The sequence below is a fragment of the Aplysia californica genome, unplaced genomic scaffold (assembly GCF_000002075.1).
Source record: "Aplysia californica isolate F4 #8 unplaced genomic scaffold, AplCal3.0 scaffold00075, whole genome shotgun sequence".
In the NCBI taxonomy this organism is placed as follows: domain Eukaryota; kingdom Metazoa; phylum Mollusca; class Gastropoda; order Aplysiida; family Aplysiidae; genus Aplysia; species Aplysia californica.
Window position 1 is genome coordinate 99,819 of NW_004797345.1, and position 15,528 is coordinate 115,346.

The window sequence follows — 15,528 nt, forward strand, 5'->3', positions numbered from 1 at the left end:
CTTTTTACATGAGGCTCGTTGCAGGTTCTTTTTTGGGGTAGGCCTAGGGGTAGGGTTAGGTCTCTTGTTTGTTAGGGTGGTCGCTCGTTACTCGGAAGTTCTTCCTTATGACACCCACAAAAGCTCGTGGGGGGGGGGGGGGGTTGCGCAAAATTTTCAGACAATCTGGTTGAGGCTCACATGCAGGTCTAACTGTTTCTGTGTCCTCTGGTGGTTTCCTTCATGGGCCAGTCGACTACCAATATGAAGAGGAACGGTGATAATAAACATCCCTGTCTCCCACCAGTCTTGATGTCAAAGTTGTCAGTGAGCTGGCCATCATGTACAACCCTGCAACTTGTCTCTTTGTACATGCTCTTGATGAGGTTCACCAACTTCTGTGGTTTTCTGTGGTGTCTCAGTATTTTCCATAGTGTTGCTCGGTCTATACTGTCAAAAGCCTTCTCATAGTCAAAAAGAAGTTTGAGGTACACAGATTATTGGGGGTCATAATTTTTGTCTGCATTACTTTGTTTCTCTGTTTATTTTCTAGGGGGGTTTTTCTATTAGGGTGACCTACAACTGTGACATGACAAGGAATTGTTGATGTTTGATGTGCATGCTTTGTGTTTGTGAAAAAAAATAGTGTACATGTGTGTTTGAGTTATGGGTAGTTTGGGTTTAATACCCCTTTCAACACCTGTGTCCATGGTGTAACGGTTGGGCTCTTTGCTGTCCAGCTATAGACAGTGAAAGGTCTTATTAGTTTGTTAGTGTTTGAGCTCTTAATCAGCTGCTTGCACTGTATACTTCCTGGGAAACTGAGAATGTTTCTGAGTGTTCTATGGTCTGCTGGGGTAATAATTTAGTTTAAAATGCATAGAGCTTGCTGTTGAGCGGGGATATGTGCTAAACAAATGCTTTTTATTTTTTATTATATTTGTTATAATTTGTCCTGCCTTTATAGCGTGACCCAGAGGACCCATCGGCTGCAGCACTGAAGGAGCCCTGGGAGGACAAAGTGGCCAGGATCAAAGAGAGCTCTCCTTACGGACACATGCCCAACTGGCAGCTCATGTCGGTCATCGTCAAAGTCGGAGACGACTTACGCCAGGAGCTACTGGTCTACCAGGTGCTGCAGAGACTCAAGGTAAGCAGCAATTAGAGGGCTGCTTTTGCTGTAACGAACTTCTTCTTACATTAGATATTTAGTAGGTAGCGTAAATACGACCTCCCAGCCTTCCGAGCGATTGTTTTCGGTAAAATCAGGGTAATTCAGATCGTTTTTTCTTTGCTCTTTCGCTATAAAACACCAAATGCTACACACCTTGCAAAAGTTCAGCTGTTCCTCATTAAAATGGTAAAAGTTGTTTGTATATCCGAGTATTTGGAGCTGGAGAATCACCGGGAAAAGCAAAACCCTCACGGTCAGAATGTGTTGTTGGCCAGTTCATAAATTGACACCCATGCATTTAAATGCTTTGCAGAAAGAATATAGATTAAATACTGTCTTTTCATTGGCAGAGAACTATAGATTTGAACGGGATTTTACATGATGTATTTTTGGCCTTTGGCATTTAAATATAAATCCTTTATAAAATACCGTCGAAATTTTGAAAGATTAAAATATGTAAACTACTGGCTCAGAAAGATACCAATAGAAAGATCAGTTCATTTTTTATTAGAATAAAGTCATCGGCTTGGAATCATTTTGCATCAATCCCGCAAAACTCCAAAACTCTTGTTACTCTTTTATTGTCTGTCAAACATGGGGTTGCAACCCGTTAACGAATTTAGCAGTATTTGATAATATTAAAACTGTTACCATTTTCTTAACCCTTTCGTTGCCAGGGGGTAGGCGTTCCTGTTCTCAGCACTGATTTTCTGCTAAGCTCGTTTACCAGGACAGCAGCTTAATGTGTCAGCGTTAATGGACGCTCGGTCTAGATCTAGCGCTCTCGTGACTTACTTCAGACACAGAGACTTCCATTGTGTCACTTTTCTTATTCCCAATTTCCTTCCATCTTACTCATAATTTCAAATAACCGAATAACCTGCAAATCTACGTCAAAAAGTGAATTTAATAGACTTTTTAAAGTCATTTTGATGATTACATTTTACGAGAGCACGCGACTACCCTCAAGCCTAGATGTTACCTGTGTTTATCGATCGCTTGCAAGTCTAGTAGTAAAGTAATACAAGCAAATTTGGTAACGATATACGCATCTTTCATTCCTAAATATAAATCTATGCAGCGCTTGTGGCTAAAACTCTGTACAGAAGAATTAGAGCCAGGTTATTAGCATGACGTATATGTAACGGCATATAGACAACCAGGAGCAAAACATTTTACCTCAACTTTCGTGGCGTACATGGTATGGCACAGCGCTAAAAATTATACATTTTCATGATGTACCAAGTACGTCATAAGACAGCAAAGGGGTTAAAAATTGACTGAGAGGTAAAAGAATGGTACCAAAGTTCTCTGGAGACAGGCCATTCTGCTGCTTTGAAAATTTTGTTTCTGGCCTCATCTCTTTTAGATTTTTAAACCTCTTACTGGTAGTTGTACTTTTATACATTTTTTTCTTTCTTTTTCTTTTCTTTATGAAGGCTTATGTTTCTTCAATAAGAATTCAGTATAGCTTACCTTGTCTTGGCTGTTGTCTTACAAAACTGTCTTTCCTCTTTGTTCAAACTTATGGAGCTGTCTTTTCTCCTTCTTCAAACTTGAAAAGACGACTTTTTTTCTTTCTTCTTTTTTATAAAGATGTGTTTTTCTCTTTCTGACGGCCTTTTTCTTTCTTCAGACTTATAAAGATGTCTTTTTTTCTTTCTTCAGACTTACTAAGACATCTTTTCTCTTTGTTTAAACCTTTTTCTTCCGACTTTCAAAGATGTCTTAAATTCTCTTTCTTCAGTCTTATTCCCATGTCTTCTTTCTCTCCCTGTATCTAGATGTACTGGAACCAGGAGCACGTCCCCCTGTGGATCAAGCCCTACAAGATTGTGGTCACGGCCCGGGACAGCGGCATGATTGAGCCAGTGGTGAACGCCGTGTCGCTGCACCAGATTAAGAAGCACAGCAAGCTGTCGTTGCTGGACTACTTCATCCACGAGTTTGGGCCTGTCACCAGCGAAGAGTTCCTTACGGCCCAGAAAAACTTTGTGCAGAGCTGTGCTGGTTACTGTCTCGTCTGCTACCTGCTGCAGCTAAAGGATCGGTGAGTGGTCGATGTAGAATTTGTGCTAGCTGAAGCGTATCTGTCTGTTTGTCTGTCTTTCTGTGACGATAATTGCATTTTTACAGCACATACGTATACATGCTCTACTGCATACTCTATGCCCTTTATAACTATTATTATCCCAGCAACCTCTAGAATATTTAGAAACATTCTGAGCTTTGCAGGAAGCATACAGGGTAAGCAGCTGATTAAGTGCTCAAACAGTAACAAACAAACACGATCTCTCAGTCTATTGCTGGGTACCCTTTCCTACCTGGAAAATTCATGTAAAAATGCCTTTACTCAGGACACAACGATTGAATCTGCCATAAGTTTTATTCTATGGCATCTCTGCTGATTTCATTTGTCATAATTTGAGTCACCATTTCGGTTTGTTTATCCTGTTCTTTATATCACCAAACGTGGGAATGCTTCACCAATGAGTTCTACTTTGTATTTTATCATGTTCATCGTTCTATCTGGAAATGTATAGTTTATGGCCCTTACTTGCTGGGTTTTTGCCTGTTTTGAAGCATTTTCCAACGTGATATGGTCTAATAAAATAATTTCCCCTGATGCCACAGTATATTTGTTAGTGATGTTTGGAGGATGAAGATTAACAGGTGAGCGACTCTTCAGTGACATCTCTTATTCATACTTTTTAAAGATTCTGTGTTTTTATCTCTTACAGACACAACGGGAACATTCTCTTGGACTCTGAGGGCCACATCATTCACATAGACTTTGGCTTCATCCTTTCCAACTCTCCTGGAAAAAACCTGGGCTTTGAGAACTCGCCATTCAAACTCACCCACGAGTTTGTGGAGGTACAAGTTTCTTTCTTGCCACTTGTTCTCCGTTTTTATTTTATCTTACTTGGTTGCATTGGTAGCTGAGAAGGAATCAAACTGTACTTTTTGTGTGTGTAAACTTTGTTCGATTCCCAAATGGGACATTTATGAACTTGAGTCATTTGGGGTTTTCCAGACTCTCTGCCCACTTACTTTAGTGTTATCAAAGACCAGAGATAAACATTGAATTCAAAGCTCCAACCTTTTGAACGCTGCCAACTTAAAATTAGAGCAATGTAATTGCACGGTTCATGATTTTGAGAAAAACGAAGAAAACTATTGATGCTTAGTATTAAGATCAGTCACTGATGTTTATTATTGAGATCAGTCACTTAAGCAGCTTATCGTTCTGCCTTTGTCAGAAGTTTTGAAAGGCTTTTTTGAAAATATATGTATGTATGTATATATACATATATATATATATATATATGTCATTGCATTATTGCTCTTAGTATATGTTGGGGGGTTTTTTTCCTCTCTTCCCCTCGGCAGGTGATGGGAGGCTTGGGCAGCGATATGTTTGAGTACTTCAAGATCCTTATGCTCCAGGGATTTGTGGCCTCGCGGAAGCACATGGACAAGATTGTGCCCCTGGTGGAGATTATGCAGACAGGTAATAAATAATAATAATAATAATAATAGATAGCATTTGTATAGCGCATGTCCCCACTCAACAGCAGGCTCTATGCGCTTTTCACTATATTATTACCCCAGCAGACCATAGAACACTCCGAAACATTCTCAGCTTCCCGGGAAGCATACAGTGCAAGCAGCCGATTAAGCGCTCAAACACTAACAAACTGATAAGATCTTTCGCTGTCTATAGCCGGGTACCCATTCCCACCTGGGTGAAGTGAGGAAAATTCGTGTTAAGTGCCTTTCCCAAGGACACAACGTCGGGCCCTTGACGGGATTCGAACCCACGACCTTACGGTTGTGAGTCCGAGAGCCTAACCACTCCAGAGGGCTGTGTTCTCGTGTTCTCTGTCACCTTTTGTGTTCAGTTGAGAGTTTTATCCCTCCGTGGTTTCTGTCTGTCTTGTCTTTTCTTTTCTGTACGTAATACATCACTAGCAGAAAACAGATACTCTGATATTTACAGTCGACTACGGATGAGTTGATGTCGTGTGAGGAGTGGGGAAAAAATCAAACTCATCGTCAGGACTTGTAAAAAAGAAGAGGTGCTTGCTCTCTAGAAAACGATCATTCTTCTGAAGATCAACTCAAAGGAGTTCAACACAAATGGAGTCGACTGTAACGTCCTCTTCGCCTACGCGCTGCAACCCACGTTATTTGTTTGCTTGGTGAAGAGTGTGAGCGTTGCCAGAAGAACACTGTTGTTAGTTTTATTATGGAAACTATTCTTGCCTCGTGGATGGCAGGACAATGCTAAAGATAAGTTGTATTTATTAAAAGACTCTCATTCTCTTTATTGTTTCTGTTTATGCATCTCACTTCTCCTTTGCTCTAAATGGCAGTTATTGTGTAGACGTGTTCGACTTTGCTTATACTTATTAAAACAAATATTTGTAGCTGGAACAAAAAGCACAGTCCATAAGTTACAGACTCCATCATTAGACTCTTTACAAAAAACATACATGCCTGTTTCCAGTGAGTTGGTGGTTGGCGGGTGCTCTGGTGTCGTTTGCTTATCCTTTCCTATCAAACATATCTATCGCCCTTATCTTTCCTCCTTCTTTTTTTTTTGCATATATTTCTCTCTTGTAACACCTCTAATCTTCGGCACTTATATGACCTTATTGTGTTGCAAGTGCTGTAAAACTCCGCGAACTGTTCCTAGTGTCACAGGCACCATTATTAGACTCATGCCAAAAACAGTGATAGTAAAGGCATAACTCTATTTTTAGGAAAATGTGACGTAACCTTGTTGTTTTTCTCAGGTCTTCAATTATCTATTCAATTATCTGTTGCCAGGGTCCGAGCTTCCGTGCTTCAGCAAGGGCATCAGCGCGGTGCGAGGGTTCAAGGACCGCTTCCACATGGGCACCACGGAGGAGCAGCTTCACCTGATAGTGGACGGCCTGGTGGAGGCCAGTCTGCACTCTCTCACCACCAAGCTCTACGACGGTTTCCAGTACATCACCAACGGCATCTTGTAGAAACTTCATCACACCGTGTGTGTGTTTACGTGTGTTTGTGTGTATGTGTGTGTGCGCATGCATGAGTGGAGGAGGGGGGCAGGTGTCACTTTTGAGTGACAGAAAAGTATTGTCCTTTAGAGAATTTGTGTTGAGTGCCTGCAAGTTTGGGGGGGGGGGGGGGCTCATATTTGAGTGAAGGAAAGATGGTGTTATGTGTGATGTACCTGTGATTTTTATGATGTAGTAGATTTTATCTTTTTTTTTTTTTTCAGAAAAAAATCCTGGAAGGGGGGGGGGGGGGGGGGGGGGGGCACTTTTGAGTCATGAAAAAGCGTGTTGTGTGTACTTTGTAATTGATTTTTAAAATGTAGTAGGTGCTTTCTTTCTTTCACCTAAAAAACTTTGCTGTGGATTTTGATACGAAATCTTCCTCTTATTGTATAAAAAGAAAAGTCTCTTGTCAGATGTCAGAGAAGGCAGTTTTATTGATAGGTAAAGTGTGTATAGTTGTGGGTGTTTTTATGAAATAGTTAATAAATACTCGCCCTTCAGAAAATCTAAAAATGAATGTTTGTACTTTACTAATGGTTTCTCAATGTTTTTTTCACAGTAGTGCCCTTATTTACGGGAAATTACTGTCATTTCCCACTAGTAAGGGCACCTTTAAATTTGGTTGTGAAAGACAAGGGGGCCCAACATTATCAAACAAAAATGGGTAGCTTACTTTCATAAACATCAGTGGAAAAAATCTACATTTGCTACCAGTAAAATGTAGAGGGAGACCTGAAGCCTTTGAGCCCTGACCTCTTGAGGCTACCGTGCCCCTCTGCCTGAGCTCCTGAGCGATATATTAGTTATTACAAACATCCAAAAGATCATCAGAATCACTTTCCATCTCCCACTCAGAGTAGTCTTGGTCATTACCAGCATTAAATTCAGAAAGATCTTCAAAATAATTAATAACATTCTGTGTAGTAAGCACTGTTTTTTGTGTGCATTTTGTCCCAGGCTTATCGGGTTGGAGATGAGGTCTCGCTCACTGGTGTACCGGTGGCTAGGCATACAAGCAGTTTCAAGCGCCACCGGTTTACCCGTGGCAAGGGCTCGAAGGGTTAACAGGAAAAAGGACGTCTACTTCTTCCATTGGGCTAGAGCACTTACTGTACTGTTGACTTTGTTTTTAACTCTTCTCACACTGTGAACCAATACATGTGTAGATGCACGTAGCTTCTGTTGCGGACCAATATCTGATGCACCTTGTGAAGGGCCAAATCTTTGTTTTGTCATTGCCTTTTTTTGCTTGATTTTAGTATGTTTTCTGCTTTAGCCAAGCTGTGCTGAATAGGGATTGGTTCTTCCTGAGAGTTTGTGTAGCTGCTTGAATTGTGTGGACATCTGAAAAGTTCAGATTCAAAAGGATAAAAAATATCCGGGTGTAGGCCTGTTTGAACTCCCAGTACCCGATAATGATTTGGTTCAGGTAGGGTTAACGAGGGACCGGCGGCATTGTGACATAGTGTTGTGTACAAGACACAAATTGTATAGTATCATACGAGTTTTACTCTGTGTATAGTTTTTTTTTCAAACGTGATGAGCTCTTACTAGAATTTTTATGAAAAAATCTTGTAGCTGTGTGCTTTATGAAATTTTTCATATGAGAATTTTTGGCTGCCAAGTCTTTGTATACTCAGCGCAATACTTGGTGGGTCTGTGTTAATGTGGCAAAAGAAGACTATAGATTTGTACAGTTTGGGGGGGGGGGGGTGCGAATGTGTTTTATTCCACTATTGATCTTCTAGCGACCTTGATTTATGCTTTCAAAAACGACACGCTGGCCACCATCCCACCTATTTGTTTCATCAACAGCATGCCCTGCCAATGATCAAACATATGTCAAATGTTTGTTGTTCTGGTCCAAAGCGGAAGGCTCCACCTTCCTTCAGCGCCACCTCTATATATTGTACTTTGGCTGTGGGTGGATCCTTCAGGCTTTGGGCCCCCTAGTGTTATTTGTCGGTGCCTCCGAGTTTTGCTCATATTCTCTTCTTGTGCTTAGGTTGTGGAGGGATCGTCTCCTACTATGATTGATTACCTTGATTTCTCTCCTGTGAGCTGCTGTTGATTCACGTACCGGGTTATCACAGGAGATATTTCACTTTGTCAGAACATAATTATGTAAGCTGACAAAACGCCTTTTTTCATTTTGGCACCCAACATTTTTATTTGCTTAATTAATCGAAAGCATGATCAGTTACCCTGTTTGTATGAAAAAATCAAAGTGAAACTGTGATTAATCTTAAAATTAATTAGAATTCAAATTTTGGAAGCACTCTTTTTTTCATTGGTTACGCTGACAACAACAAAAACTGTCTTGAAACTACTGTGAATAAAAGAGGCGTTTTGTCAGCTTACGGCAGTCTTCTGTTTTAATGGAAAACCTAGTACACGAGATTGTGGGTTCAACCAACTGATTGACAAATTCAGCGTAGGCCGAAACACTCACATTTTGCTGTCATGAGTGGATCGGCTACATTCTTTGTTTAACTCTGTGTGTGTGAATAGAGGGGAAAGGACATGCATGAATTTAGCAAAAATTCTAAGCGGTAGGAGTTGTGTACCTTATTTAACAAATAAAATAAATTTTAAAAATTCATTTGTGTGAGTGAGCATGTTATTTTTTAAACTAATAGGGTTTCTTCTATATGTATGTGTTTTTGGTAACGAAACAAATAGGGTTTTGGGGGGGAGGGGGGATTGCTATCTTTGTTTCTTTAACAAAGCTTATCTTTTTTTTAAAATTTGTAAGCACTTTTAAAAATGAAACGTATTGTGGCCGTAGTGGCGTGTGTGTGGATGGTATGTCTACTACTACTGGAAAACGCACATGCTCAGGTCCCACATCCTTTTTGTACGCTGCTTATTGATGTTGATGTCGTTAAGGCGGGTGGTTGGAAGAAAGCCTTGTGTAGCTCATGCTTCTTTTCTTTCTCTCTGCAGTTTTAGTCCCTTTTTGTATGTGTGTGTGTCTGTATGCAGAAAATAAGTCATACGTCACTTGGAATTGAATTTCATACTTTTTACTTAGCAGATCAAGATCATTACCTACTTTGCTACAGGGGGGGGGGGGCAGGGCGCCGGCATTGACTACTTCGTTGAAACGGTGCTGTTCTTATTTTGTGATAACCCGGTAGGATGTGTCCTTGCAGTGAACTGGCTTGTTATGCTGGTGTATTATGTATTTGAATATATTTATGTGGTTATGTGTGTATGTATGTATGTACGGTATATAAGTATATCTACTTATAGATAAATTGTATGATATAAGTAATTATATAATGTATACATACATATATTTTATATATATATATATAAGTATACATATGCACCTATGTTCGTGTATACAGTCTGACACAGGTAACACAAACACATGAAACTGGAAGTCACAGATGGTGATAGCTCATTTAATGTGCCATTCCCCAACTGAACTGCTATAAATTCCTTTGTGTTGGCAACACAGTTTTCTCAAACACTTTACAGATTTGTTGAACAGCTTATCTCGAAAAGTGGGTCGTTGGCGGGTGCTCTTGTGTGGTTTGCTCCTTCTTTCCTATCAAACATCTATCATCCTTATCTCCTCTCCTTCTTTTTTGTGTTTGTTACTCTTGTAACACCTCTAATCTTCGGCACTAAAAAAAAAAAATTAGCTCAAAAAACCGTATCACATTTTCCCTCACAGGTGCTTCAAACTAAAAGTAATGTTATTGATTTCCCTAACTTTGTGTGTGTCGAAACTCATTTGTCAATTCCTGACGTGTTTGAGTTATCCGTGCGTGGCTGTATGTTTAAATATTTGTATATGTACATATACTACATGTACATATGTAGACATATGTGTATATGCATATAAATATATATACAATATAAATGTGTGAGTTTGTGTGTATACACAGTAAAATCTCGGTATGTAACTTACTCGGCTTAAAACATACCCACGCCTATAACGTTATTATTCTTTAGTCCAGAGTCCCATCTAGTATTTTTACTCTGTAAAAGCTGTGTCTAAAACCTACCTCTGCTAAAAACACACTTTCATCTATGACATTCAATTTTCAAGGGGTTTTACTAGTTTTACTTTGATACACCTTTTTTTTAGGGTGGGTTTCACTTGTACATAACTCTGCAATAAAGTCCAAAATCTTGGGTCAAAAGAGAGTAAGTGATACTGAGGTTTTACTGATATATAATATATGTGAGGCAGCGTGGTGGAATCAGGCTCTCGTCAAAATAATTAGAGTGAAGTTATTTGCATTTTTCTGCAGGTTTGTGGATTTTTATCAAATTTTAGTTTTTTGGCTCTACACCTTTCATGCCCATTAAAGAACTCATTTCTGTGAGGGTTTTTCTGAAAAACGTTGGTTAAAGGCACAAAAAATGTAAATTTATAGTTACCACGGACTCTTAAGCTAGGGAAATAACTTATCTTTGGCGACCATTTTCTCACTAATTTTACCTCTGAAAACAGGCGACACCCACCTCCTTCATTCACAAATATCTCGACTTGTATTCAAGACAAGTGGATATTTTTTTCAACCAAGTAAAGACAAGTGAACAAGCTTTCAGATGATACCAATAACTCCACATGCCCAAAAATTTACAGAGAGCCTGATTCCACCACGGTGCCTCACATATGTAGAAGAGTTTTCCAAAACTCTGTACGTCAATTTTGACGATTGTCTGATGTCAACACGTTGTCACACATGTGCATATACTTGACATACACATGTAGGCCTATATAATGATATATACAGTATAGCACGGGTAGCTCGAATTCGTCGGGGCGGGCCTCGGTAGTTTGAGGGATCTATAGTTCAAGGGATATCTTACAAATGTGAAGAAGAAAGGAAAAAAACGGGACTGCGGCAGGCACAGTTCGACGGATGCATGATTTCGAGTCTTCTGTGTTCGGCCTATACTATCCATGCGTATGAACGTATGTGACATACTGGTAAAATCAGGCGCTCGTCAAAATTGACTCACACAGAGTTTTGGAAAAACCCACTCTTCATCTCTATATATATAATATTGTCATTGTTCTCCTGGTGGCAGCCTGCTTGTGAGGAATGATTTCTCTTATTAGTTTCCTCTCAGCCTTCATTATTGGAGGGGGGGGGGCCTGCAGGAATATTCATTCCCGTGTGGCTCGTCAGATTTACTGGCTGCTGTTTCATTTTGTGTCGTGTATGCCTATGCCATTTGCAACACTTGTAAGTAAGCTGATACCAATGAGTTGTACGATAAAATAGTGGAAATCATTATTATTTATTCACGAGCGAGCAGAAAGATACAACTTTATCTTAAATCGAATGTTCAAAGTTCTGAATTAGAAAGGCTTCCGCAAGTTGTGCATTTTTGGGTGAACTGAAAGCCTACCAGCAACCTTCCTAACTCTGATTCCAATACAGCCTCTTGGGCTGCCTTTTATTAGGTATTGGAGGATACAGAAGCTGAATTCAGGACTAGTAAAAGTACTAGTAGTGTTAATGTTGGTAAATCGCTACCTCAGTATGACAGAGTACTATCTGACATTTTTGGCCGTTTTGAAATCAGAGATCAAATGCTCTATCTGCTCTATCAAAATCGTAAGTCTAGTCTGAGTCGTTGTCAAGATATTCAAAGAATTGCATTTGAAAAAGCCTGACATATTGACATCAAATTTCTCAAAACTGGGCACGGAGCGGATAGTACTTTGTTATTCTAAGGTAGTGAAATGCCAAAAGAATCTTTGCTGACTTGCGACGCCTCGCTTCCCAATTTGTTTTTGAATAAAAATGTAACCTTCTGTCAGAGAAATAATGCTAGTATAGCTTTCCAGGCTGTTTTTTTTGTAAACAGATAAAGCCTCCTTAGTGTGGCACATGTGGTGAGTTTTTGTGTTGGGGGGAGGGGGGGGATGTGGAGAGGCGCACAATTTCACTCATCCGTCGGAATTAATTATTTATATTATTAATTATGAAGCACAAGTGATATCTCGTGTAACTCAGTCGCTGTAAAAAATGTTTATATATTGAAATTGAATTGAATGCTCCCGTGGTTCTGTTTCTTTCTGCATCATCGCATGTTCTATTCTGTTATAACCATTAACATTTTGTCATGGCTCACTCCTGAAATTGTTTATTATGGCTGTCCAAAAAAAAAAAGTAAAATAAAAGGCTGTGTGTTGGAATGTCACAATATTCCAAGTATGAGAGAATATCAAATGTTTCAGTGAAATGAACTGAATTGAGGCCAGTGTGTACAAAAATTTGTCCTTGCTTCTCAAAGGGAGCAGAGACTTTTTTTTTTGCCTTTTGAATATTAAGGCTGTTTGCATCAATTTGAGGTTAGTGAGAGCAGTTAAGCTGATTTTTATTTTCGCGTGAATGCTGTAGGGGGTTATTTCTCATCATGGGACAAAAAAACTGAGGCCCAGAGTACCATATGAATGGGAAAGGAAAGCTGTGGCAGTAACCCAGTGTTGATTTGACACCTCGGGGCAAGGAACCTCAGCGTCTTAACAGCCACCATCTATGTATTGACCTCTAAAGTTATTGTGCTCCTCTACTGGGCCTTGAAAGGTCACTTTACAAGACCTGTTGAGCACTTGACCTCATGGTTGCAGTAAGTATAGAAAGAAGAATGCAAAAAAGACTAAGGTTGAAGTAGACCTACATCAAGGTTGATATTTTCTGAACTGGCTGCTGCTATGAAAGATAGAATCTGAAACTTGTTGGCATTCGACCTCAATACCTCGAAGTATCATGTACATGTTTGTCTACATTACTGTCCTGTCTTCACTGTATGAAATTGTTTGGTAAAAATAAATGAGACAAACCCTCAGTTACATGAGTTATTTTTTTCCTATTTTATATTTTATTTTAATTTTTTGTCTTTGAATGTTGGTGTTTTACATGTACACACACACACACACACACATTTTTTATTTATTTTTTTTTGGGGGGGGGGGGGGGGGGGGATTGATACAATTGATAGCGCTGTCAAAAATTCATGGCACAACTTATCCTCAAATATCTTTTTAACTGTTTAAAATATCACCTAAACTTTGCACAGCAATTTGTACATGTACTATCGGTTTGTCTCAACTGTATCATACTTTTTCAAGACGATTAAGACTGGATTAAAATAACTTTTCTTCATAAATTTATATAAAATACTTCTCCATGGGCCGAAAAAGGAATTATTCACAGCACTTCCCACTTCTTACACACATTTTGCGTATGCGTATGACCTACGTCACTGCTCCCCCATGACACTTTTTAGTGGCAAAACTAGTTACAAGAAATTAAATTTATAGTGAACTTTATGTTGCACTAAAGGTTCTCAAAACATGCTGTAATAAACATAATCTTGCGATTAGAAAAAAAAGACAGGCTTGCTTTCAAAAGCGGCATTGTCCCAGTTGTAAACGTTTTCAAATCTGTAGAAACCACCCACTAGGATATTTTTAGCTTTGTACAGTGGAAACCTGATATAAAAGGGATGGTGGGACCATAGAAAAAGTTCCCTGTTAAATCAGAAATGGAAGGGAAGTAAGCATTTGTGGACTAATTCAGCTGTATTTATTCATGGGTAGTTTCCCTTGCCACAAGTACCCTGCACATGACACATTACGCGTGCGTGTAGCTAGGCTTAGGGCTGGATCGAAGTCTGCAGCCCTCTTTCACTTCACCCGCTGCGTGTGCTTGCAGTAGCGTGGTTTGCGTGAGCTTGCTGTCTTAGTTTTTACTCATTGTTAACGAGCCTTTGTCACTGATAGAACCGATTTGGCCCCGATGGGGCTCTGTTATTGCCGATAACTTTTAATAGAGACAAAGAGAAGGGGGAAAAATTGGGATTTTAAAAATCCCTGTTATTACTGGATCCCTGTTATTACAGGGCCTGTTATATATGGTTTGGGGTCTCTCGTGGCCTAGAGGTTAAGGTTTTGGCCTCTCATTCAAAAGGTCCCGGGTTCGAATCCGGGTAGCGACCGAAAAATGTTCTTCTCTAAATTTGTCTCCTTTCACCTCATTTCCTGCTCTCTAGCAATGTTCTGTCGTCTGCTTTCGTCTCTTCTTTCTGCCCCCACCCCATCACCTCCTTTGCCCCTTCCTCTGGGCTCCTGATTCTTTCTGCAGCCTTTCTACTGCTACTCCGTCGCTTCTTCTTACTGCTGTCTTTCAGCCACACCCCTGATCTTCTGGTAGGAAAGACCTACACCTAGCCTTCTCGGACAAGGGTGAAAAATCTCGGAGGGCCCGTATGCAAGTTGCGCACATTAAAGATCCCTTGGTGGTCAAAAATCGATAAGAGTAGGCTTCGGCCGCCACCCGGGCAAAATTCAAAACCTACCAACTGAAAATATTAGGTGTGTCCCGCACGCTCATATGACCTTATGCAGTTGCGAGCGCCGTAAAACACTTTACCCAAAAATTTTTTTAAAAAAAATATGGTTTCCATTGCAGTAGAAACCTGATATAACAGGGATGGTGGGTCCAGAGAAAAGTCTTGTTATATTTGATCCCTGTTAAATCAGAAATGCAAAGGAAGTAAGCATTTGTGGATTAAGCTGTATTTATTCATGGGTAGTGTCCCTTGTCACAAGTAACCATGAAAAGGGGTTTTTGCCATGTGACGGGCCTGCGCATGACACATTACACGTGCATGTAGCTAGGATTAGGGCTAGATCGAAGTCTGCAGCACAGCACACCGCAGCCCTCTCTCGCTTCACCCCCTGCGTGTGCTTGCAGGGGCATGGCTTGCACGGGCTTGCTCCATCACTGCGTTTCTCTCTCTCTCTCTCTCTCTCACTTTTTACACATTGTTAACGAGCCTTTGTCCCTGCTATAACCGATTGGGCTCCGATGAGACCCTATTATAATCGATAACTTTTCATAAAGACAAAGAGTAGGAAAAAACGGGATTTAAAAAAATCCCTGTTATTACCGGATCCCTCTTATTACCGGGCATGTTTCTTATATTATATGCCAATATGGTTTCCACTGTATTTTATATTGAAAATGAGTTGTATAATTGAAAGCTTGTGAACAGTATTACATCTGTCCCCGTCGTTTTTTCTTATGCATGAAGAATTCTGAAATTATACAAACTGAGCCCAAAAATGTGAAATTATGCGATTCTGTTAATTTTAACAAAGAATGATAAAGGAAAATAATCAGAAATTATGCAAAAAATGATCAAATTTCGCTTAATTATGCTGGGTGCATAAAACCACGGGGACAGGTAGGCTACATGTATAAAACAATTTGAGTTTTATGTGTGTGTGCCACAGATGCATGAAGATTTTGTTTGTTTCAAGATAAATCACAGGTTCAT

General features: G+C 39.8%; 1 protein-coding gene across 2 annotated transcripts in view; it reads left to right on the forward strand.

The window, feature by feature from the left end:
• The window catches only part of LOC101859556 (phosphatidylinositol 4-kinase beta), a 30,352-nt gene extending 21,543 nt beyond the window's left edge, over positions 1-8,809 (forward strand). For both annotated transcript variants that reach the window (XM_013080103.2, XM_005094058.3), the window contains exons 11-15: positions 947-1,129; positions 2,938-3,203; positions 3,895-4,030; positions 4,547-4,667; positions 5,990-8,809. In XM_013080103.2, the coding sequence (XP_012935557.1) occupies positions 947-1,129; positions 2,938-3,203; positions 3,895-4,030; positions 4,547-4,667; positions 5,990-6,174 (891 nt within the window). In that variant the 3' untranslated portion in view covers positions 6,175-8,809. The remainder of the gene's footprint in view (positions 1-946; positions 1,130-2,937; positions 3,204-3,894; positions 4,031-4,546; positions 4,668-5,989) is intronic.
• The last annotated feature ends 6,719 nt before the right edge of the window (positions 8,810-15,528 follow it).